At 37.0% G+C, this 23,785-nt stretch overlaps 1 protein-coding gene across 2 annotated transcripts; it reads left to right on the top strand.

Moving 5' to 3' along the window:
• The first annotated feature begins 934 nt into the window (after window positions 1-934).
• Window positions 935-23,274, top strand: LOC102802871 (uncharacterized). Of its 2 annotated transcripts, none has more exons than XM_085494864.1 (4): window positions 935-1,043; window positions 20,170-20,271; window positions 20,447-20,582; window positions 21,117-23,274. In XM_085494864.1, exons 1-4 carry the CDS (start codon window positions 981-983, stop codon window positions 21,503-21,505), a joined length of 690 nt encoding a protein of 229 aa, XP_085350990.1. In that variant the 5' UTR covers window positions 935-980; the 3' UTR covers window positions 21,506-23,274. The 2 variants fall into 2 exon arrangements, with proteins under 2 accessions (XP_085350990.1, XP_085350991.1); XM_085494865.1 differs by lacking the exon at window positions 935-1,043 and adding an exon at window positions 2,756-2,932.
• Window positions 23,275-23,785: the final 511 nt, after the last annotated feature.

Genomic DNA, 23,785 nt, shown 5'->3' with positions numbered 1-23,785 from the left:
TCCTTGGTCACTATAAATTGCTCTACAGTACTCAATACTAGGAATCCCATTAAATAAATGCAATCTATATTCGATGCACAACCTGTGGTGATAAAATAGATCACTCTTTAAGCTTTTAGTTGCCAACAGAAACCCGTAAAACCTTGTGTTGTCCAGGGCGTGGAACACTGCTACATGGTAATCGTACATTTCAGCACAGAACCGTGGGGCAGATTATGACCGAATGTAGGTGAGAAAATTCACAATCCAAAACATAGTAATAAATGTAACAACATTTTTTTAAGCTTGAAACCGATTTGAACTCGCAACGATACAATCATTAAATGAAGGACTTTAATAGAAATACCCGAATACCTTGTGATACGAATAATGAATTCTGTACCGAGAATGAGATAGAAATATTAAATTTTCATTTGACATAGCTTGCTTATGCAATGAATTTTATAACTCGAAGCCAAAATATGTTAAGGGACAAAAATATGTAATCTGAGTCTTCATTGTGTCAAAACCGATACGTCCAAACAACAAGGCCAGTCACGTTTTCACCAGCTTGTTCACTTAAACCATTTATGAAATTAATTAGTTAACAAGTTCAATTTCATATCTGTTCAGTGGGATCGGGTTTATTAACATGCTCACGCCACTTGCTGTAACTAAGAACAGACGGGCGTAAGCATCAGAAACCAACACGTGATACCGTTGAACAGCGGTCTTCATCAACAGACCTTCATGACAATCTGACTCCCTTGCAAATTACGAATAACCTAAACAACTGGAATGTTACTAGATGACGCTCATAGATTTATTTACCAATCAAATATCCCAACTACTGGAATGTTACTGGTTGACGACCGTGAAGGTCACGTGATCGACTCAATACATGCAGTTTGCATAAATGAACATGGTTAAGTACAGCGCTGAATCCCCAATAACAAAAGTGTCACCGCCGAGTAGATCACAACATTTAACGCTAAGCCAGTATGATCAAGCTAATCCCAGTTAGTTTGATTATCTTAGTTCTGGTAGTCGAGGCTGTTAGCAGGGTGAGTTACAATTATATTTGCAATATAACTTTCAATTCATTTATTGTTATTCAAAGTATATATAAGACGAGGATGACTGCAAACCGTAGCGTACGAAAGCATTTGTTTATTATACGTTGATGGTACGTAAACAAAACATATATATAGTGTCACGCTAGTATCTTCGATTCGGAAAACATGTTACTTCTATTACGTATGGTAAAGCATCCAGTGATGAAATTCTTCCTGCACGCTCCAAACAACCTACCATGTAAATCAATAACACCATTCTGTAACTAGCAACAATTAAAAGCGACAATGCTCTGTCGTAAATCTAACACGAGGAAAAGAATTATTATCATTCAAACAAAAATCAGAAACCATTCGAGGATTATATACAAAAGTGACAAACTCGCAAACACAATAAATGTCTTTTTAATAGTCTAAAAATGACCTGGCACAATTTAGTTGTCAATGACCAATTGTCCCGTGGTTTATGTCTTCGCTTTAAGTTCATCCCGATACACGTCCATATTGTCTTTATGAAATCACTGTGACCAATATAATAGAATGGCATGTTTTCGCAACCTACCGACGTATTTACACGGTCTATCGCACACGCACGCAGCCATTGTATCAATAACACAATCACTCTGTAAGCACAATACAGGTAATGTATCTTACCAAACAACAATGTTAGCACTGCGTGTCACAACTTTAAATCATACAGCGGTGCAGGGGACCATGTTAGCACTGCGTGCCACAACCTAATCATATAGAAATGCAAGTTACAGTGTTAGTACTGGGTGTCACAAACTAAAATAACACAACAGTGACCAGGGGATTATATTAGCGGTGCGTGTCACTGTCTAAAAGCGCATAGCAAAGCAAGCATCCATATCAACATAGTGTGTTAAAACCACGTGACTCTTGGAAAATAAATTGACCAGCGATGTCTCTTTCGTGACATTGTATGAGAAAAGTAAAATTAGGTCGTGGGCAATGTATATCAATTGTTTGTTAACTGTGCCGCACACCCTGCAAAGTTACCAAAGGTTCACCAACACAACCCGAACTACAGTATCCCAAGGCGAAGAATGCAGGGAAAAACAGTGTTAATTACTTCATCACAGCCGGAGTGCACATACAAGAGCGTTGTCAACGCAAACATCCTTGGGAGGTTCCATTGTTGCTGTTGTTGTCGTGAATGAAATGCAAGAACGAAAAGGATATCATTAATTTTATTTGTCAATAATGATTGAAAAGTAAAAACGTTACTTGTTGTGCCAGAGATTGATAACGTTGCGTCGGTACATGTAGGTAGTTGGCTCATTTAAAAAAAACGAAGTTGGTGACAAACGAAATGAGATACTGCATTTCAGTATTGTTCGAACTAAAGTTCTGTATAGCGAAGTATTGTGATTGGTAATATCATTCAGTCTCAGTGCTATCGTGTCAATTTCACTATGGAAGTCCGAAAGGTGAAACTGTTTTGTTCATGTGGTTCAGTTTAGCGGTGTTGTTGGGTAACTTGTATATCACGTATGAAAAACGTGTGTGAAATATTGATACGTTATATATCTAGACGTCATTTTCTATACCATCACATATGGAGAATAAAACAATTGAACTAAGAAAGTAATCTGGCATCTTGTTAATACTCATTATATTTGAATATTAAAAGTCTCTATTACACAGTAAACATATGGACATGTTGATCACATACCACGTGACCAAACTCACTGCACACAGTTTGCATAAATCTACATAGTCGAGAACTGCGCTGAATCTTGAATGATCGTAGTTACCACCGCTGAAAATATTACAACATTTAACGCATAGCCAGTATGGGCAAGTTTATCACCGTTAGTCTGTTTGTCTTAGTCCTGGTAGTCGGAGCATTTGGCAGGGTGAGTTAGATATTTTTATACGTCTGCGATGCAAGCACCAGCGCGGTGCCATACTGCCTTATTAAATACGGCAATACATGAAATAGTTACGCACAATGCTGTGAACAAAATGACCAAAGTTGCTTTAGTTGTTCTTTAATACGACATAAAACCTCCGTTTTAATCAAATCACGCGTTTTCGCAAGAAACCGCCATAGCCTGCCTGCCCTTCGCCGCATTGCAGTCACAAAGCTGGCAAGGTAAGGATGGGTTAGTTCTGCGCACCTCGAAGGTCATGAATTGGGGCGGCTAACAAATAGCTAAACAAATTTATATTTTATTACTATGCGAGCAGTCTCATAAAATAAATGACAACGAGCAAATAAAAAAAAAAGTAGGGGGGACGGGGTTGCGTGGGGGTAACTGCCATTTCCACATGGCGTTAAACCATACTCTGTTGGTTATTTTGAATTGAAAATTGGTCAAATACACACAGCTATGATTTAAAATGTAGTTCAGATATCTCTATGTTTTTGACTTTCAAATGCCTAGTCACGGGTAACAATTTCAGAAAAATCCTATGTCAAATGTGTACCCATACCCTACATATCACATTAACGTTTGATGTATAAAATAATGTATATAGCACATATTGTGTATACTAGTTACTGACTCATATATCAAGCACACGGGTCTGGACTTTGTCAATGTCATATACAGTCTATTGTAACATTGGAAACGCTATACAGTGATTGGCTCTGATACTACACATCGTATTGTACTAGTGTATATTGTTAATAGTGTCACATTTCATAAGACAATGCGCTGTAACACAATAGCTATACTCTCAAAACATATATTGTTGAATTGTTATCTATGTCAGCGCCATGTTGACGGCAACATCTCCATAACTACGGGGACCGGTACTGTGTAAAGTTATGTGGATGGCTACTGTGTAAACATGGGAATAACTAGTATAAAAATGTTATGGAATGACTACTGTGTAAACGTTATGGGGATGACTACTGTGTAAACGTTATAGGGATGACTACTGTGTAAACGTTATGGGGATGACCACTGAGTAAACCTTATGGGGATGACTACTGTGTAAACGTTATGGGGATGACTAGTGTGTAAACGTTATGGGGATGACTACTGTGTAAACGTTATGGGGATGACTACTGTGTAAACGTTATGGATGACTAAACGTTATGGGGATGACTACTGTGTAAACGTTATGAGGATGACCACTGTGTAAACGTTATGGGGATAACTACTGTGTAAACGTTATGGGATGACTAGTGTGTAAACGTTATGGGGATGACGACTGTGTAAACGTTATGGGATGACTAGTGTGTAAACGTTATAGGGATGGCTACTGTGTAAACGTTATGGGGATGACTACTGTGTAAACGTTATGGGGATGACCACTGTGTAAACGTTATAGGGATGGCTACTGTGTAAACGTTATAGGGATGGCTACTGTGTAAACGTTATGGAGATGACCACTGTGTAAACATGGGAATAGCTAGTATACAAATGTTATGGTGGTGACTGCTGTATAACAGTTATGGGAATGACTACTGAGTAAACGTTATGGGATGACTAGTGTGTAAACGTTATAGGGATGGCTACTGTGTAAACGTTATGGGGATGACTACTGTGTAAACGTTATGGAGATGACTACTGTGTAAACGTTATGGGATGACTAGTGTGTAAACGTTATAGGGATGGCTACTGTGTAAACGTTATGGGGATGACTACTGTGTAAACGTTATGGGGATGACCACTGTGTAAACGTTATGGGGATGACTACTGTGTAAACGTTATGGGGATGACCACTGTGTAAACGTTATAGGGATGGCTACTGAGTAAACGTTATGGAGATGACCACTGTGTAAACATGGGAATAGCTAGTATACAAATGTTATGGTGGTGACTGCTGTATAACAGTTATGGGAATGACTACTGAGTAAACGTTATGAGGATGACCACTGTGTAAACGTTATGGGGATGACTACTGTGTAAACGTTATGGGATGACTAGTGTGTAAACGTTATGGGGATGACTACTGTGTAAACGTTATGGGATGACTAGTGTGTAAACGTTATAGGGATGACTACTGTGTAAACGTTATGGGATGACTAGTGTGTAAACGTTATGGGGATGACTAGTGTGTAAACGTTATGGGGATGACTACTGTGTAAACGTTATGGGATGACTAGTGTGTAAACGTTATAGGGATGGCTACTGTGTAAACGTTATGGGGATGACTACTGTGTAAACGTTATGGGGATGACCACTGTGTAAACGTTATGGGAATGACTACTGAGTAAACGTTATGAGGATGACTACTGTGTAAATGTTATGGGGATGACTACTGAGTAAACGTTATGGGGATGACTACTGAGTAAACGTTATGGGGATGACTACTGTGTAAACGTTATGGGGATGACTAGTGTGTAAACGTTATGGGGATGACTACTGTGTAAACGTTATGGGATGACTAGTGTGTAAACGTTATAGGGATGACTATTGTGTAAACGTTATGGGATGACTAGTGTGTAAACGTTATTGGGATGACTAGTGTGTAAACGTTATGGGGATGACTACTGTGTAAACGTTATGGGATGACTAGTGTGTAAACGTTATAGGGATGGCTATTGTGTAAACGTTATGGGGATGACTACTGTGTAAACGTTATGGGGATGACCACTGTGTAAACGTTATGGGAATGACTACTGAGTAAACGTTATGAGGATGACTACTGTGTAAATGTTATGGGGATGACTACTGAGTAAACGTTATAGGGATGGCTACTGAGTAAACGTTATGAAGATGACCACTATGTAAACATGGGAATAGCTAGTATACAAATGTTATGGTGGTGACTGCTGTATAACAGTTATGGGAATGACTACTGAGTAAACGTTATGGGGATGACCACTGTGTAAACGTTATGGGAATGACTACTGAGTAAACGTTATGAGAATGACTACTATGTAAATGTTATGGGGATGACTACTGAGTAAACGTTATGGGGATGACTACTGAGTAAACGTTATGGGGATGACTACTGTGTAAACGTTATGGGGATGACTACTGTGTAAACGTTATGGGGATGACTACTGTGTAAACGTTATGGGAATGACTACTGTGTAAACGTTATGGGGATGACTACTGTGTAAACGTTATGGGGATGACTACTGTGTAAACGTTATGGGGATGACTGCTGTGTAAACGTTATGGGGATGACTACTGTGTAAACGTTATGGGGATGACTACTGTGTAAACGTTATGGGGATGACTACTGTGTAAATGTTATGGGGATGACTACTGTGTAAAAGTTATGGGGATGACTACTGTGTAAACGTTATAGGGATGACCACTGAGTAAAAGTTATGGGGATGACTACTGAGTAAACGTTATGGGGATGACTACTGTGTAAACGTTATGGGGATGACTACTGTGTAAACGTTATGGGGATGACTACTGAGTAAACTTTATGGGGATGACTACTGTGTAAATGTTATGGAGATGACTACTGTGTAAACGTTATGGGGATGACTACTGTGTAAACGTTATGGGGATGACTACTGTGTAAACGTTATGGGGATGACTACTGTGTAAATGTTATGGGGATGACTACTGTGTAAACGTTATGGGGATGACTACTTTGTAAACGTTATGGGGATAACTACTGTGTAAACGTTATGGGGATGACTACTGTGTAAATGTTATGGGGATGACTACTATGTAAAAGTTATGGGGATGACTACTGTGTAAATGTTATGGGGATGACGGCAGCGTAAACGTTATGGAAATGACTACTGTGTGAACGTAATAGGGATGACCACTGAGTAAACGTTATGGGGATGACTACTGTGTAAACGTTATGGGATGAACACTGTGTAAATGATATGGGGATGACCAGTGAGTAAACGTTATGGGGATGACCACTGAGTAAACGTTATTGGTATGACCACTGAGTAAACGTTATTTGGATGACCACTGAGTAAACGTTATAACGATGGCCACTGAGTAAACGTTATGGAGATGGCAACTGTGTAAACGTTATGGAGATGGCAACTGTGTAAACGTTATGGGATGACTAGTGTGTAAACGTTATGGGGATGACTACTGTGTAAACGTTATGGGGATGACTACTTTGTAAACGTTATGGGGATGACTACTTTGTAAACGTTATGGGGATGACTGCTGTATAACAGTTATGGGGATGTCTACTGTGTAAACGTAATGGGATGACTACAGCGTAAACGTTATGGGCATGACTACTGTGTAAACGTTATGGGGATGACTACTGTGTAAACGTTATAGGGATGGCTACTGTGTAAACGTTATAGGGATGGCTACTGTGTAAACGTTATGGGGATGACCACTGTGTAAATGATATGGGGATGACCAGTGAGTAAACGTAATGGGGATGACCACTGAGTAAACGTTATTGGTATGACCACTGAGTAAACGTTATTTGGATGACCACTGAGTAAACGTTATAGCGATGGCCACTGAGTAAACGTTATGGAGATGGCAACTGTGTAAACGTTATGGAGATGGCAACTGTGTAAACGTTATGGGATGACTAGTGTGTAAACGTTATGGGGATGACTACTGTGTAAACGTTATGGGGATGACTACTTTGTAAACGTTATGGGGATGACTGCTGTATAACAGTTATGGGGATGTCTACTGTGTAAACGTAATGGGATGACTACAGCGTAAACGTTATGGGCATGACTACTATGTAAACGTTATGGGCATGACTACTGTGTAAACGTTATGGGGATGACTACTGTGTAAACGTTATGGGGATGACCACTGTGTAAACGTTATGGGGATGACCACTGTGTAAACGTTATGGGGATGACTACTGTGTAAACGTTATGGGGATGACTACTGTGTAAACGTTATGGGGATGACTACTGTGTAAACGTTATGGGGATGACTACTGTGTAAACGTTATGGGGATGACCACTGTGTAAACGTTATGGGGATGACTACTGTGTAAACGTTATAGGGATGGCTACTGTGTAAACGTTATGGGGATGACTACTGTGTAAACGTTATGGGGATGACTACTGTGTAAACGTTATGGCGATGACTACTGTGTAAACTTTATAGGGATGGCTACTGTGTAAACGTTATGGGGATGACTACTGTGTAAACGTAATGGGGATGACTACTGTGTAAACGTTATGGGGATGACTAATATGTAAACGTTATGGGGATGACTACTGTGTAAACGTTATGGGGATGACTACTGTGTAAACGTTATGGGATGACTGGTGTGTAAACGTTATGGGGATGACTAATATGTAAACGTTATGGGGATGACTACTGTGTAAACGTCATGGGATGACTACTGTGTAAACGTTATGGGGATGACTACTGTGTAAACGTTATGGGGATGACTAGTGTGTAAACGTTATGGGGATGACTACTGTGTAAACGTTATGGGGATGACTAGTGTGTAAACGTTATGGGGATGACTACTGTGTAAACGTTATGGGAATGACTACTGTGTAAACGTTATGGGATGACTCGTGTGTAAACGTTATGGGGATGACTACTGTGTAAACGTTATGGGATGACTCGTGTGTAAACGTTATGGGATGACTACTGTGTAAACGTTATGGGGATGACTACTGTGTGAACGTTATAAGATGACTACTGTGTAAACGTTATGGGGATGACTACTGTGTAAACGTTATAAGATGACTACTGTGTAAACGTTATGGGGATGACTACTGTGTAAACGTTATAGGGATGGCTACTGTGTAAACGTTATGGGGATGGCTACTGTGTAAACGTTATGGGGATGACTACTGTGTAAACGTTATGGGGATGACTACTGTGTAAACGTTATGGGGATGACTACTGTGTAAACGTTATTACTGCTGTAAACACATGGGAACAACGTTATGGAGATGGGTGTTAACGTTATTAGACGACTTATGTGTATACATGGGAATATATACTGTGTAATTATTATGGTATGACTAGAAGGCAGCAAGTGAATGATAGAGTAGCAATTCGTGAACTTTAGAGGATAAATAAACAACACCATTGTCGTTGTATGTGGAAAATAATTGCTTCAAAAAAATCACTCCGTTATCTGGTACTGATGTACATTATATTGTTGTAACCATATTGTGAACAGTAATGTAAATAATTATAGTGGTCAGATGAACATAATGAAAAACATCATCACTTCCCTGGACCCAAAAGCAAAGGATTGTGACATCATTAATTTTGGACATACTGTCAAATTGATACCAGTGAACTTTGTTTGGAGTGATTCATAAACCGTCTAGACAGAAGAGATGGGCTTCCATATGTGTGCAACTTTTATGCAGTAACTGATGTGCATGATTCACACGTTAATAGGTTTACGAATTCGATTTTAAGTTGTGAGTTGCGGTAGATAAAACAACAAAGCTTCTTATTGGAGTTGTTTATCGGTCTCTAAACAGTAGTGAAAGTAACACACAATGGGAGTCTATCTAGGTTAATTACACAGCCTACAGTCAATCATGTTGTGATCATGGGTGACTTTAATTTTCATAGGATTTATTGGAATGTACTAGAATCAGATGATCTATTTATAAATGTGATTGTAGATGTTTTTTGACCCAACACGTGGTCGGACTTTCTGTCTCGTGGAATCAATTGTTCGGGTTTTCTCTAGAGAAACAGTAATAGTGAACAATGTTAGTTTTTTTTGTTATCTGGTAGCAGTTATCACGTATTGATTGGATGTGATTGCAAAAGTGCACAGGGTTGTTTTCATCGGTCAATGTTTCGACACGGAAAATGCAAATGTTGACAGGAGGAGGTAAATATTGCCCTCCGATGGTATGTCTTCTAGGGCTGAATGAAAATAGCCAGTGAAATGCGGTACAATTTATTAGAAAATAGTCAATGGAAATATGTTTAACTTACGCTAGAAACAGAGGCCTATCCCTACTGAATGTCCATAGCTTTATTGCACCTGGTTAGAAAAAAGAAAAAAGGTATGGAGAAAATGTTTTCAGTTCAGAGATAGCAATCTCATATACATGGAATTTATAAAGTGAAAATGGTGCTTGTTGATGCCAAAAAGACAGATGAGAATATTAAGCGAAATGAAAGTCTAGAGATGTGATAGGTTCTTGAATGATTGATAAGGAAGGCAACTTATGTTAGACGAATTGATGTTGAGCCTTGCTTCCGTATTTACACATAAAGATATTTGTGATATGCCAGTGCCGGTGTAGCTTTTCACGAGCCATTGTTATTAATGGTAAAATTGTATCAAAGATGCTATGTTCTCTAGTAACAAGTAAATCAGCTTGTCCTAACACAATCTCAACATGCATTCTTTATGTGTGTGCCTAGGAACTTGTCACACTTTAGGTTGTTCTGTATTAGAACCTGTGATGAACGATTGCTTTTGTCGCTCTGTTGTTTAAAAGGACCGAATCGGAACCTTTGAATTGAGACCAGTTTGTCTAACTAACGATGTGTGGCAAAGGTCCTGACACGCACAAGACCGCTAGCTAAAGATGACGGTCAATTCTTAGATCCAAGCTCGGAACAGTAGCAAAAAGTCAGTCGCCAGAGGTATCCAACAAGGTTAAGTTCTCGGACCAGTCTAGTTTTAGATTTATATTAATGACCTTGATATTGGTGTGGCATCTAATGTAAACATGTTTACTGATGATGCAAACACTTTACCAATAGCCAATATAATCATTGGAATAATCAGACTGCACATAGAATCTGTAAGAAAATAATTCTGTGCTCTTACACTCTAAATTTGTCTTCAAATAGACACATCTCTGATGGAAAAAAGTGTGCAATGAATAACTACTTCATTACTTCCTAGTCTTACAGGTGATTCTTGTAAAAACAATGAAGAGATTTAAAACTACACTACACTTGAAGAATATCAAATTCTTGGTTCAGGTTTCGAAAATCTTGAATAAGTTTGATTCTTGTAGTGTTTGTCTGTTACTTTATGGAACACACAGCAGGCCCGTAGTTTGGGGGGGGGGGGGTTCGGGGGGGTTCGGACGAACCCCCTAAATTTTGTAAGAGAATAGAATTATGATCGTAGATTAGAACATAATGAACAGTATTAATTAAAATATTTTTCATCGTTTAAATCACTTGACTCAGTGAGGTAACTATCAGACTCAGCCGAAATTGTATAGTAATTACGGATTTTAAATGTCAATGGTGAAGTTACGCCGTGTCAGCTCAACAGCAGCAAATAAAGAAAAGTTGTTTTAAATGGGCAAGCTTTTATTCGGTGATTCCGCGATGGTGTAATGAAGATCGCGTTCAAGCAGCTGATGTTAAATATTAAAACAACATTGAAACAATAATGTAATGATAGTCACTCTCTGAAGGATGTGGTGCAGTTTGTCTTATGCTATTGTTCGCTCAATTACTAAAGTGTGGGGATCGAACGGGATTGACACGACAACACGACACAGTACTTTCCTAATTTGGTTCATTAGTTTTGTTTTCTTCAAGTTAATGATGGCATATATACTGTTATGTTATGTGTATCAGCCAAATGTAGTCAACTTATTGTATTAGTACGTGTATCCTGTGTTATTGGACAATAGTGTACAGCTACGGGTTAAACTAATCATTAAAAAATGATTTAAGAAAGATTTATCATCACGAGTTGTATAGATCGTAGAGCATCTTGCAGCCAACAATTTACCCCACAGTGTTGCTTCAGCACTGAAACTGTGCGATGAATCATATTTTTCAAACATATTTTTTTACACGTTTTTTTTTGTGATGTCTTAAAAAAATTTACTATATTTTTAGTGGGTTCATACAAAACAGATGTAGTCATTGAAGTCTAGTGAGACCGCTGCTAAACTGCCACTATATGCATATTATTTTACCGCCCTCTAAAAACAGATTTACAATGAACCAACAAATTTACATACTGTAAGAAACTTGGTGGTATGCCATTGGTTAGTGCATTTAATTTGTTTGATGCAATCATTGTGCCAGCTATTTCTTATGGTAGCGATTTGGGTGTACGAAAATTCGGAAATCGAGAGGGTACAGACAACATTTTGCAGATATCTACCTAGTGTTAATAGTTGTGCAAACAATGTAGCGATGTTGGACGAATGTGGAAGGCTGCCATTATGCTGTGGATATTTCAAGGGCTGTATCTCATATTGGTTAAAATTACTTGAAGTAAAAAATAGCTGGAACCCCAAAACATGTTATATCATGCTAAAACGATTAGACAAGACCAGCAGACTTACTTGGGAAACCCACATAAAAATCTCCTGTTCAAATATGGTTTCGGCATTGTCTGGTTTGAAAAACAAGTTGGAGATACTGCACATTTCTTAGAGATATTTACTCAAAGAATAAAATTGTTGTCAGCAAGAATGGCATGCCTCAATTTCACAATCATCTAAGCTGTGTACTTTCGAAAAAATCAAAGTAGTATTATAACCTGGGAGATTTATTGGCAAGCAATTATAGACTAAAATATATACTGACGAGTTTTTGCTGTTTTGGCCATAAACATAATGTTGAATTAGGCAGACATACAAAAATACAGTTTGATCAATAAATTTGTTGTTTTTGCAGTGATACGTTTGGATTTAGCATGGTAGAGAATGAAATTCAATTTGTTTTTATATGTCCATTATATAATGATCTAAGGGCTGATCTTTTGTCAATAACCCTGTGCAATTATGCAAATACTGACAGTCTGGGCTTACTTCGTCGCTACACAAACTGCCACACTATATATCAACCAGCTCTGTATCTTTTAAAAGTTTTCAAGTGACGAGATAAATATGAAGCCAGCTTAACTTAGTACCATATGTTTACATGGATGTTGTATTGTTTTTAAAACGTGCTATGCACTTTTCTACCCATTACATTTTGTACGATAGACTGAGGCCCTGTACAGAAATAAAATTACATAATACAAAATTTACTAATATTAAAATGAATAATTGTAGACAGATTTCGACATGAAATCGTTTCACTTTTATGTGCGCTAACATCTGCAAAGAACGTAAAACCTCTTGAGTAGCATTCTACCTTAAAATGCTCAGACAATAATGCTAAGATACGTACAGTCTTGTCTTTTTTGTGTACAACATTTTGCCGTGGTGGATCAAGGGTGTGGGTGTGTTTGTCTGTGGGTGGGGAATGGCTCAGGGCCCCTTCTCAAAATGGTAAAATAGTTCAAAGATGTTATGTGAAATAACTTACCAACGTAACACAAAGTAAACAAGTGAATTTAAAACCGAGAATATAAAAATGTCTGTAACAGAGCTCAATTTTTGAATATTATAAAATTCACACGTTTCACATCAAATATATTATTGTTGTTTCGAACCCCCTATTCAAAAGTTCTGGCTACGGGCCTGACACAGAACTATAGTCCACTTATACAAGCTGTCATCTCACTGTGTGAAACTGTTCATTTGTATCATGTATAGCTGACACGCGGAACACGTTGCCAGATTGGGTGGCGATTGTTGATACTTGTAAAGAAATTTGAGAATAACTGTGACCATTACCTTGGACAGTTGAATTTTTCTGTTTAAGAATATCTTGTTTCTTAATTGAATGGAAGTTTACTATTGTGTACGTGACTTTTGTAATGGATAATGTAACTACATGCGGGTAGGCTGATCGGTGATCTGCCGAGGAGCGCCAACAATCATTTTGTTTGCCGTTGCCATGGCAATAATAGGACAGGATACACTGTTCAAGTATGAGGAGAGCCGGTCCATGACAAAAAATCACTAAAAAGTTCATATAGACACACAGTAAGATGAAATATGTTCGGGAGTTTTACTTGTAAGAGGCGATACAGTTTGTTGAAGATTTGTTCATTTTTTAGCTGCTGCTATGGCAATTATTAGCAGGATTTTGTTGTTGTTTCAACTACTGGACTGTAGATGTGGTCTGCTTGTCAAGTTTGAACGTAATGTACCCAACCAATTAAAATCACAGAAGAGGAAATACGTGCATGTAGGAAAATATAGTCAGTCAGACAGACAGACAAGTGAACGGACGTAGTAATTCTAGCAGAAATCCTAGCTGGGAGTAGATCGCCAATATCTGTAATCATTAATATTATCTTCTTCACAATATATGCTCTTGTGTTTGTGATTGTGACTGTCTGTGATCGATCGTTATCATAGTGCAGTCAATTGGCAACAATAAAACTCCGTTTAACGGCACGCCTTTACGGACCCGACCAAGTAGCTCTTTCACACATAATAATCACGCGATTGATGCACAGAAAGCGCGTACAATACTTTTAATTATATAGCAACGTGGATGCCCATGAATACCTACTAATTAAATTTGAAGCTTTTCTCGAAGCAGAGCCTGGTGACGATTTTATACAAAAGAAGTTTTTTTTTACCAGCTCAGTTGTGATTTTGCAAATTTAAAGGATCATTGGTTCAGATTATTGAGTGCAATATGGCAAGGTTACTGCAGACGAGCTAATTATTGAACACACGCGTGTGTATGCATGGATTAGACAGATGTATATAAGCTTGTCGGGAGATTACCACGTATTATCGAATCAGACAAAACATATGTGCATATTTAATACTATTACTCTTTTGTCGATTGGTTGGGTCAGCAGACCGAGGTGGAACATATACATTTGTTACTTGTTAAAACCAACATTTTCAACTGCAGTTTATAGAAGGTAATCGCGTTCATATCTAGAATATACATAATATTGTTTTCTTTTCAACCATAATTTTGAAAAGGGCAAATAAAATATTTCGAAGTCGAAGATTACTATAATGGTCATGGCCATAACATTTGAAACCGTGAGCGGAAGGTGACGGATGTTGTTCAACAGTTTTACATTGTGGATACACTAAACATTCGTCGGGTATTATATACAGGTTTATGGGCTTTACTCTCAAACTGGGATGGGGTGGTGTATACGTTTTCAATGAATACACTATAAGTTTTCCCACCTTATTTCAGAAGACTCCCAGAATATTCACACTAAAAAGTGAGAAGCACAACAATAAAAAAACAGTCACTCTCCCTGTACACACTTGTTTTGGAACGTGAGTTGAAATTATATATATATGTGAGACATTTTGTCTTGCAGCTTTAACAAATAGCAAGCCTAGGCCCATTAGTTACCTTTAAAGGGCGATAGTCGCCGCGCTGCGCATGTGCGACACTTGTGTTGATGAACATTGATTTTCACACATTCCAAGTATGAGGTTTGACCTGGGCGCGGACGATGACTCCTTCGATACCTTCCAATTACCTAAAATACCTAATTGGAGCTTGGTAACGTCTCATTTTTTACTCGTTGATCTGCGCAACAGTCAAAGTCACCATTTTTGCTTATATGAGACCCATATATCTCGCGCATGCGTGGTGCGACGATTACGCCCTTTAATGGATACTATTATTGTGGTGGCTAGTTATGTATGGTTATCCGATAGCAATTGTGTTTCAAAGAAGTTTAAGCGCAGTCAGCGACAGCAACGTTTCTAGAGAGCCCGAACAAACAACGATGAGTGAAGGGTTATGTAGAAAACACAACCAGTGGCGGATCCAGCAAAATGTATTGGGGGGGGGGGTCCAAGCTTCGCTTAAAATACGGAGCGTAAATCGCAGAGAAGATATGCGTCATCCAGATGATATAAATCGTTATGCGTTGAGGGGGGTGGCCCCCGGCCCCCCTCTGGATCCGCCACTGAACACAACCACGATTATCAGAAATTCAAATCACATATTTAAGACAACGCAGCATCCACTGTTGTCACATATATTTATACGAATATAGACAAATGGAATACATGATAACTACGTACTAACACGTTTTATTGTATACTTTTTTGTCATTTTAATTTGACTAGTAGCTATAACAATAAACGACCTTGTAACACTTCTTAAGGCGATGCCTTGGTAAACTTGAATAGTTGGCACACACACACTTCATGTTAAGGATAAGTTTGGATTGTTAGGCATCAAGATACAACAAAGCACATAAATATATTTGTATTATTATTATCAGCCTATAGAACTATCCCTCCAATCGAAACTTAGTTTGAAAGAATCGTTGATATTCAGGTTTACCTGAATTAATATTGTTCAAAATAAAAAATATATGCTAAGGTGCCGATTTCATCATGTCTTAAGTATCGATGACAACCAAACTAATCTTTAAAATAATATTGTTGTCTCATAACGGGCAACAACCAGATTTTGTTGTTTTAAATTGTTGGATGTTTCACTATCTAAATTAACTCTAAAGAACTTCTTCATTATGTTCCCTCAATATCAATTCACCAAAAGTACATTCAGAAATGAGAAATACATCATCATTAACATATCATATATACATCAATATCTTCAATAAGAATTTAATGATTGTCCCCGGGGTTATCATTGTTCAAAAAAGAATTTGTATATTGCATGATTGCAAACTGAATTAATTTAGTTACAGACCATCTGAGAGTATCTGACAAAGCAACGTACACAGTCAAAACAAGTTACTTTTATTGACAATTACATTGTCATGGCCGCGGCTGTCTGAAACCCAGCCCTTTCCATGAACAAAGATTCTTTTAAAATGACATGATAATGATACAGCGAAGCCACCATGTTAAATGCCGAGAGACTGAACTGCATATATGTTCTGGTTTAAAAATCACCAGGCATATCTGTGTTGGCCGTGTTTTCATTCCTCGACAAACAATTGCATATATTTGAAACAATTGAAAATATTGCAAACAAATGTCGTTTGTATAGTGTGTACATCAGCATGTGCAATGCTATAAATAACTCGATGTCCGTGACTATCAAAGCTAGCCAGACTGTCAGACACGTCACCCCGGGCTATGATGATATAGTAAAGTTGACTTTTCTACCCATTCTAAAAATGGGAACGCTTTGACAAAACTATTGATTGAAAACACAAAACATAGCCTCTGTATGTTGTTAATCAAATAAATAGATCGGTCACGTGTACCAGATCATGCGTATACGAGGTTAGCGATGTGTACTATTGCTTACCTGGTCGAAGGGGTCGTGTCATATATATATATATATATATGAAATAAATCATCGTCTGTCTACCCGTACGTGAATAGAGACAAAAGAAAGTTTGTCGTTGCCAAGCCGGTAACGTACAGCCCAAAAAACGAACTTGTTGTTTCTTTATTTATGAGTTTGCATTTAGATTCAAAACAATGGATGACAAAAAACAAATAGTTTGTTACTGTGAATGTGTGTTTTAACAACACAAATGAATTTAGTGGTGGTCCATGCGTTATGAGCAAGCGTTGACTTGATTGCTATGCTTGCTGGGTTGAATTTACATTTCATTGCAGTTCAAAACCACGTGAAAGGCGTCCCATGCATAAAACTATTTAAAAAATAGAGGGAAGTTAGAAATAAAATATGGTGACTTAGGTACGCTGGGTAGACCACATTCTGTGGCCATGACGATCCAGACATAATAACATATACGCACACACAATAATACTAAAACGACACATGGTCACATACTAACGAACAACGTTACCATGCATTTTAAGTATTATCCATAATAACAATCGGCAGAAAAATTGTGCCGAGTACTAGACTATAAACGTACAAGTGATTGTTATACATATATTTTGCCTATGAAAATTAACTACCAATCGACAAATTGCCACACGTACAACTTTCTTCAGTCTAGAAAATTAATTCAACGACCTAAATTCGTGATAATCACCAAAATTCAACTTTTAAAAATATATTGTTACCATATTCAATGGACCATTTACTGTTCACTTCGAGATCCCGCGTTATAATCGAACGTTGAAACAGGACAAATAAAGGTCATCCGACAAACGCGATTTTTTGGCAAATTTCAACGCTCAATAGTATGCTGTACACATTTGATGATGGTCAATTTCGATGAATTAATGTTATCAAAACGCAGTATTTCCCATTCAACTTTGAGCTATAAAAAAAAAGTAATTTGAGTTCAAAATCAAATCGATCTTTGCGGTAGACGTTTAGTCCGCGTGCTTCACACAATACGTGAGATCTCGCAGTTATAGAGCAGGATATGCTCACTCCTTTCGAAACACCTGGCGGCACTGTATGGATACCATGGGGTTAACACATAATACCATTACTAATTTGATTATGTAGTATATTTGTCAATTGTTTTGTTAAATTCTTAGGTATGCTGACTCCCGTGTGCAAGCACACAATGGGAGTCTCCACTGTTAGTGCGTCTGTATATATGTGTGTATGTATGTGTGTCCGCCTGTTTCAGTGTGTGTTGAACCGTGTGTTGGGTTTTGATGAAACTTGATGCATAAATGCTTTTGCATATTGCTGCATACTAATTACCTAATGTACATGATAATTAGCTAATTCTTCAATGAAACTTACATATACGATATGGCCAATGATGATGATATTGACAAACCATGCATATTAATTACTTAATTTGCATAACGATTAGTCTATTTTTTTACATTTACAATGATATCCCAAGTACTAATGATCACATGACAATGTAACTTGGTGCATATATGTTATTAGACAATGCACAGACCTGGATTTTGGATTAATATCCGTGCATATTAACCACCTTGAATAATTAGTTAAGTTTTGGTTTTCCCACTGATATTTCAAGTACTAATCATTACATTTTATTAAAACCCGATACATAGATTCTCCAGGACTATGCACAGGCCTAATTACTTTTCATTAAAAATCTGCATATTGATCACCTATTCTGCATAATGACTAGTCGATTTGTGGCTTTTCCATTGTTCTCAAATACTGTTACATTGATGATCAATGACACCGCGCAGACCTTATGAGATTTACATTAAAATTTGTACATATTAATTACCTGAGTTTAAGACAATGCAACAATCTAATTTGTTTTGGGTTATATACATTTATAATAATCACCAAATTTGCATAATTAATTGTTGGCTTTCCATCGATTTTTTTCATGAATTAATGGTGAAACTTGATACATATGTTCGATGGAACAATACACAGACTTAATAAGTTTTGGGTTAAAATTTATGCATAATAATAATTTCTAAATTTACATAATATAATATATATAGTATATAATGATCTCATTTCATTGAAATGCTCTGGGGTAATCCACAGACATGACAAGTTTAAATATGAAAAACATGCATGTTCATTATCTAATTATTATTAGCGAATTTCTGATCTCAAAAAATTATATTTTAAAATTGTTATTATAGTATAGGTGTTCTGGAATAAATTAAATGTAAAATCAAATGTATTTCCTGTATGTAGTATAGACTTCAATAATGTGAATCACATTTTTTTCACGTTGGAAATCTGGAAATACATGCGAATATAATAAAATGTTCTATCATATCAGGCATTTTGGGTCACGTGACATCTCGAATCGGGTCACAAAAGGCTTGTCCAAGTTCGACATTTGAGAGATTAGACACATACGACACGAAACATTATCATAACACTTCAGATCTATACTGATTATACATACGTTGTTATCTGGGTCGTTCGAATGACGTCAGGAGTCAAACATTATTGTACTCATGCTTTGACAATCTGACGTCATCAAAATTAATACATTTATAGATGTAGTGTAGTTTTGCAAATATTTTCATGGGCGGCAGTTGTCACGCCACGCATGTGCCTGATATGGGACTAATACGAACAAATATGGCGACTTTGACTGTGTGTTACTAATACATTAGAAAAAAGGATTTGAATTGTGGGAAAATCAATGTACATGAACACAAATGCCGTACATGCGCAGCGCGAAGACCGCCCCCTTAATTATTTTTAATTGTCTACGGACATATGATCTTGTTTTTCTGAGATTTTTGAGATTTTGCCGAGGCAGGTTATCATGTAGAGGTTGGACAATTGGTCAAAATACAAAAAATTAGATTACCGGACTAATTTTTCATTTTGGTAAAATATAATTTGGTTCCATTGGCGCTTTTGTGACATCAAAATGATTGAAAGCAATACAAATCAAATCGATAATTGTGTTATGTTTATGTAATCGTTCGCCGTCTATTTGTAAAACATAAACCAAAATCTTGATTGATGCACGAATACAAATCAAAATGATATCCACACTACAAACGACCTCCCAATTACGTCACATAAGCACTTGGTCACTAGAGGACGTTACATATAGAAATGATGTAATATCTATTATCTTTCAGACATGTGACGTAGATGAATGTCGCGAGGAAGGTGACGCCTTTATGTTCGACCCTATTAACTGGGACCAATCACCTCCGGTGTTCACGTGTAACTTTCTTAAGGTTAGTAATTAAACACCATAATCAATATACTACAAGTAAAAAGTACATTATTAAAATGCACGTAGCATAATTGTTACTGGGTTAATCGAAAATTTTGTAGTAGTCGATGTTATTCAAATTTCTTTATAAGGACAACACCTTGTTGTTATTATTATGATGGTTCGTTTTTTTGTAGGTACGTCTTGAGTGTTTACTGGCAGACCCGTGCGACTCTGATGTAGGAACAACCAACTACACAACACTGGTCAGTCTCTTGCAAAATGTGATCAATTATTACAGCTTATTTGGGTTATGTAACGACACCATAGATGGTAGGTGACCTTTGACATGCGCAAGAATATTATCGTGACTATGTAGCTATAAATGTAATAACCCTTTCAATGCAATGCAAACATGAGTGAATGTATGTTTCCCGTAACTCCCATTCCTCACTGTTAATTTATTCACAATTCCATAGACAGTTAATGCTAATTTGAACAAGATAGAGTATAATGTAACTAATTTATTCAATACTTTTTGTGTGTAAACAGCCTTAATGTGTATACCCGGAGTATGTATATTCAAATCAATTGTCTTTAGTCCGTTAGACAGCATGGTTATAAAAATGTTCACCCACAACTAAATTTTTGGAAATAAACTGAAATTACTCACCAAATGCATCGGACATGATACATGTTACGTAATCGGTCAGTTTTTGAAACATGTAATCATCCCTGTCGCTTTCTCATGTGAGATCTTGGTGAATTCACACTGGGTAAGTGAGTTTTAGTTGAGTGAGAAATCGCTATGTATATGGTGGAGTCTAACCGTTCTTTATTAATGCTCTTTTGTTATGTCCGAAACAGATAGTCTGCCATATGATCACGTGATTAAAATCAGAGAGCGATGTCTGGAGGAATCGGCGCGTCGCATCAAATCACCGTTTGCCATATCATGCCTGGAGACAGCATGGCTGACGTATTGTATTTACGATGAGCAAGTGGCGTGTGGTGACACCGACGCAAGGGCACCAGAGCTCTATGACAATGTTCAGTTTCTACTCGATGGGCTCTGTGCGTATAAACCGCCATCGGAACAACTCAGAGAAGATGCAGACGAATGGCGTGACAATCATCTAGAGTATTTTGAATACGAACGAGAATATCCCTGCAGTGCAACGAGCCATAATCAACATTACCTCATTCAATGTGTTGCATTTATTGCCCTAGCTTTTCAAAGTATGTATAACTACTGATGGTTATTGCTCACGTTTTTAACTTGAGTCAGTGCATGGTTTTTCTTTTGAAAATTGTATTTCCGGTATAGCAATATAATATGTCTTACTTGGTTTAGGTTATAGTAATCAAACACAAATTGTTAATAGTTCAATGGTTATATATATCGTCACGCTGGCAACTGTTAAAATGTTGTACACGCTGACAACAGATAAAATGTTGTACACGCTGACAATAGTTAAAATGTTGTACACGCTGTCAACAGTTAAAATGTTATACACGCTGTCAACAGTTAAAATGTTGTACACTCTGTCAACAGTTAAAATGTTGTACACGCTGTCAACAGTTAAAATGTTGTACACGCTGACAACAGTTAAAATGTTGTACACGCTGACAACAGTTAAAATGTTGTACACGCTGTCAACAGTTAAAATGTTGTACACGCTGTCAACAGTTAACATGTTGAACACGCTGACAACAGTTAACATGTTGAACACGCTGTCAACAGTTAACATGTTGAACACACTGACAACAGTTAAAATGTTGTAAACGCTGACAGCAGTTAAAATGTTGTACAAGCTGACAACAGTTAAAATGTTGTATACGCTGACAACAGTTAAAATGTTGTACAAGCTGACAACAGTTAAAATGTTGTACACGCCGATAACAGTTAAAATTCTGTAAACGCTGACAGCAGTTAAAATGTTGTCCACACTGACAACAGTTAAAATGTTGTACACGCTGACAATAGTTAAAATGTTGTACACGCTGACAACAGTTAAAATGTTGTACAAGCTGACAACAGTTAAAATGTTGTACACGCTGACAACAGTTAAAATGTTGTACAAGCTGACAACAGTTGAAATGTTGTACACACTGACAACAGTTGTACACGCTATCAACAGTCAAAATGTTGTACACGCTGACAACGTTGACATACTGTACAGTACGTTGACATACTGTACATACAGTCATCAATTAGAAATGTGTACACGCTGGTAGTAATTCAAATTTCTATGAGCATTATTGAATGATCGACGTTCCTGCATTTGACCTTTCAAACAACTGTCTTTTTTTCAGCGTTTCTGTATTTGATCGTTTGAGAAATATTGTGTATTCAACGTTTCTTTGGCTATAAAATCAAATAGATAATTTTTCTAATCAACTACGCTTCGTTTGCTATAAATGTTTTAAGTTCCATGAATGACAATATTGAAAAACATTGAACAATTCGTTGTATACATTGGATTACTACATACCAATAACTTAACACATGTATATGTGAATTGATTGTACATACCAGCATTCTTTAGTTTGTATGTAATTAAAATTATGCACCTGTAGTTTAACACACACATGCGCTTTGAAATAATAGTACGTACCAGTAATTTAACACATGTTCGCTTTTAAATAATAGTACGTTCCAGTAATTCAACACGCATGTATTTTGAAACAGTACGTACCAGTAATTCAGCAGATTGGTACTTCGAATTACTATTACGTACCTGCCAGACTGAAATATTTTGTCATTTTAATGAAGTGTTATATTTTAGATTTCACTTATGTTTGAATATAAAATAAGAATAAAAAAGAACAACCATACGAATCATTTCAAGTAACTATGTTTTAAACGTTTGACATTTTAATATAACAAGATTTCAATGTTACATAATTGTTTATATTATTTTAAATTAAATTATTGTTGTGGGTGGCCATTGTGCTTCAAATCATTTGTTTTTTATTGATCCGCCGAAGAAAATAAATTAAATTACTCTCGAATACATAAAAAGTGGGGTAGATTACCTAAAAAAAATCATTCAACAGATAATGAATTTTTAATGAAAAATTTGAAAAAGGAAGTCGTGTATTACTTGCAAAAAAACCCGATATTCGTCGATATCATGAACCCTAAAACAATAAATATGCAAAAATTAATAATCCCCTGCCATACTATCCGTATTTGCTAAAGTCAGGATAGTCTGCCCCGGGTGTCGCTTGATACTGTTTTTTGCTGTATTACATATTATGAATACGCATTTTAATTTTAATGACAGATAATTGTAATATGTACGCACGTAGCCTCACTAGCGCCCTCAATAGTCAATTTATCTAATTCAGGCCTTGGAGAGTTTTAAACAACACATTTTACACGCGTTGTATACGTTGCTATGCGTGACGACAATCACCCTTTAAAGATCCTGACATTTGTGTTTATGTGCTTCTCGTCAGTGTATTTGTCATCAAACAGGATATAAATAATGTTTTCAATGTTGACACTAATTTCGATTTGTTTTCCGAAC

This window comes from Saccoglossus kowalevskii, chromosome 21 (assembly GCF_978046115.1).
Source record: "Saccoglossus kowalevskii chromosome 21, keSacKowa6.1, whole genome shotgun sequence".
Classification (NCBI taxonomy): Eukaryota; Metazoa; Hemichordata; class Enteropneusta; family Harrimaniidae; genus Saccoglossus; species Saccoglossus kowalevskii.
This window is presented reverse-complemented; position numbering and strand designations above follow the sequence as displayed.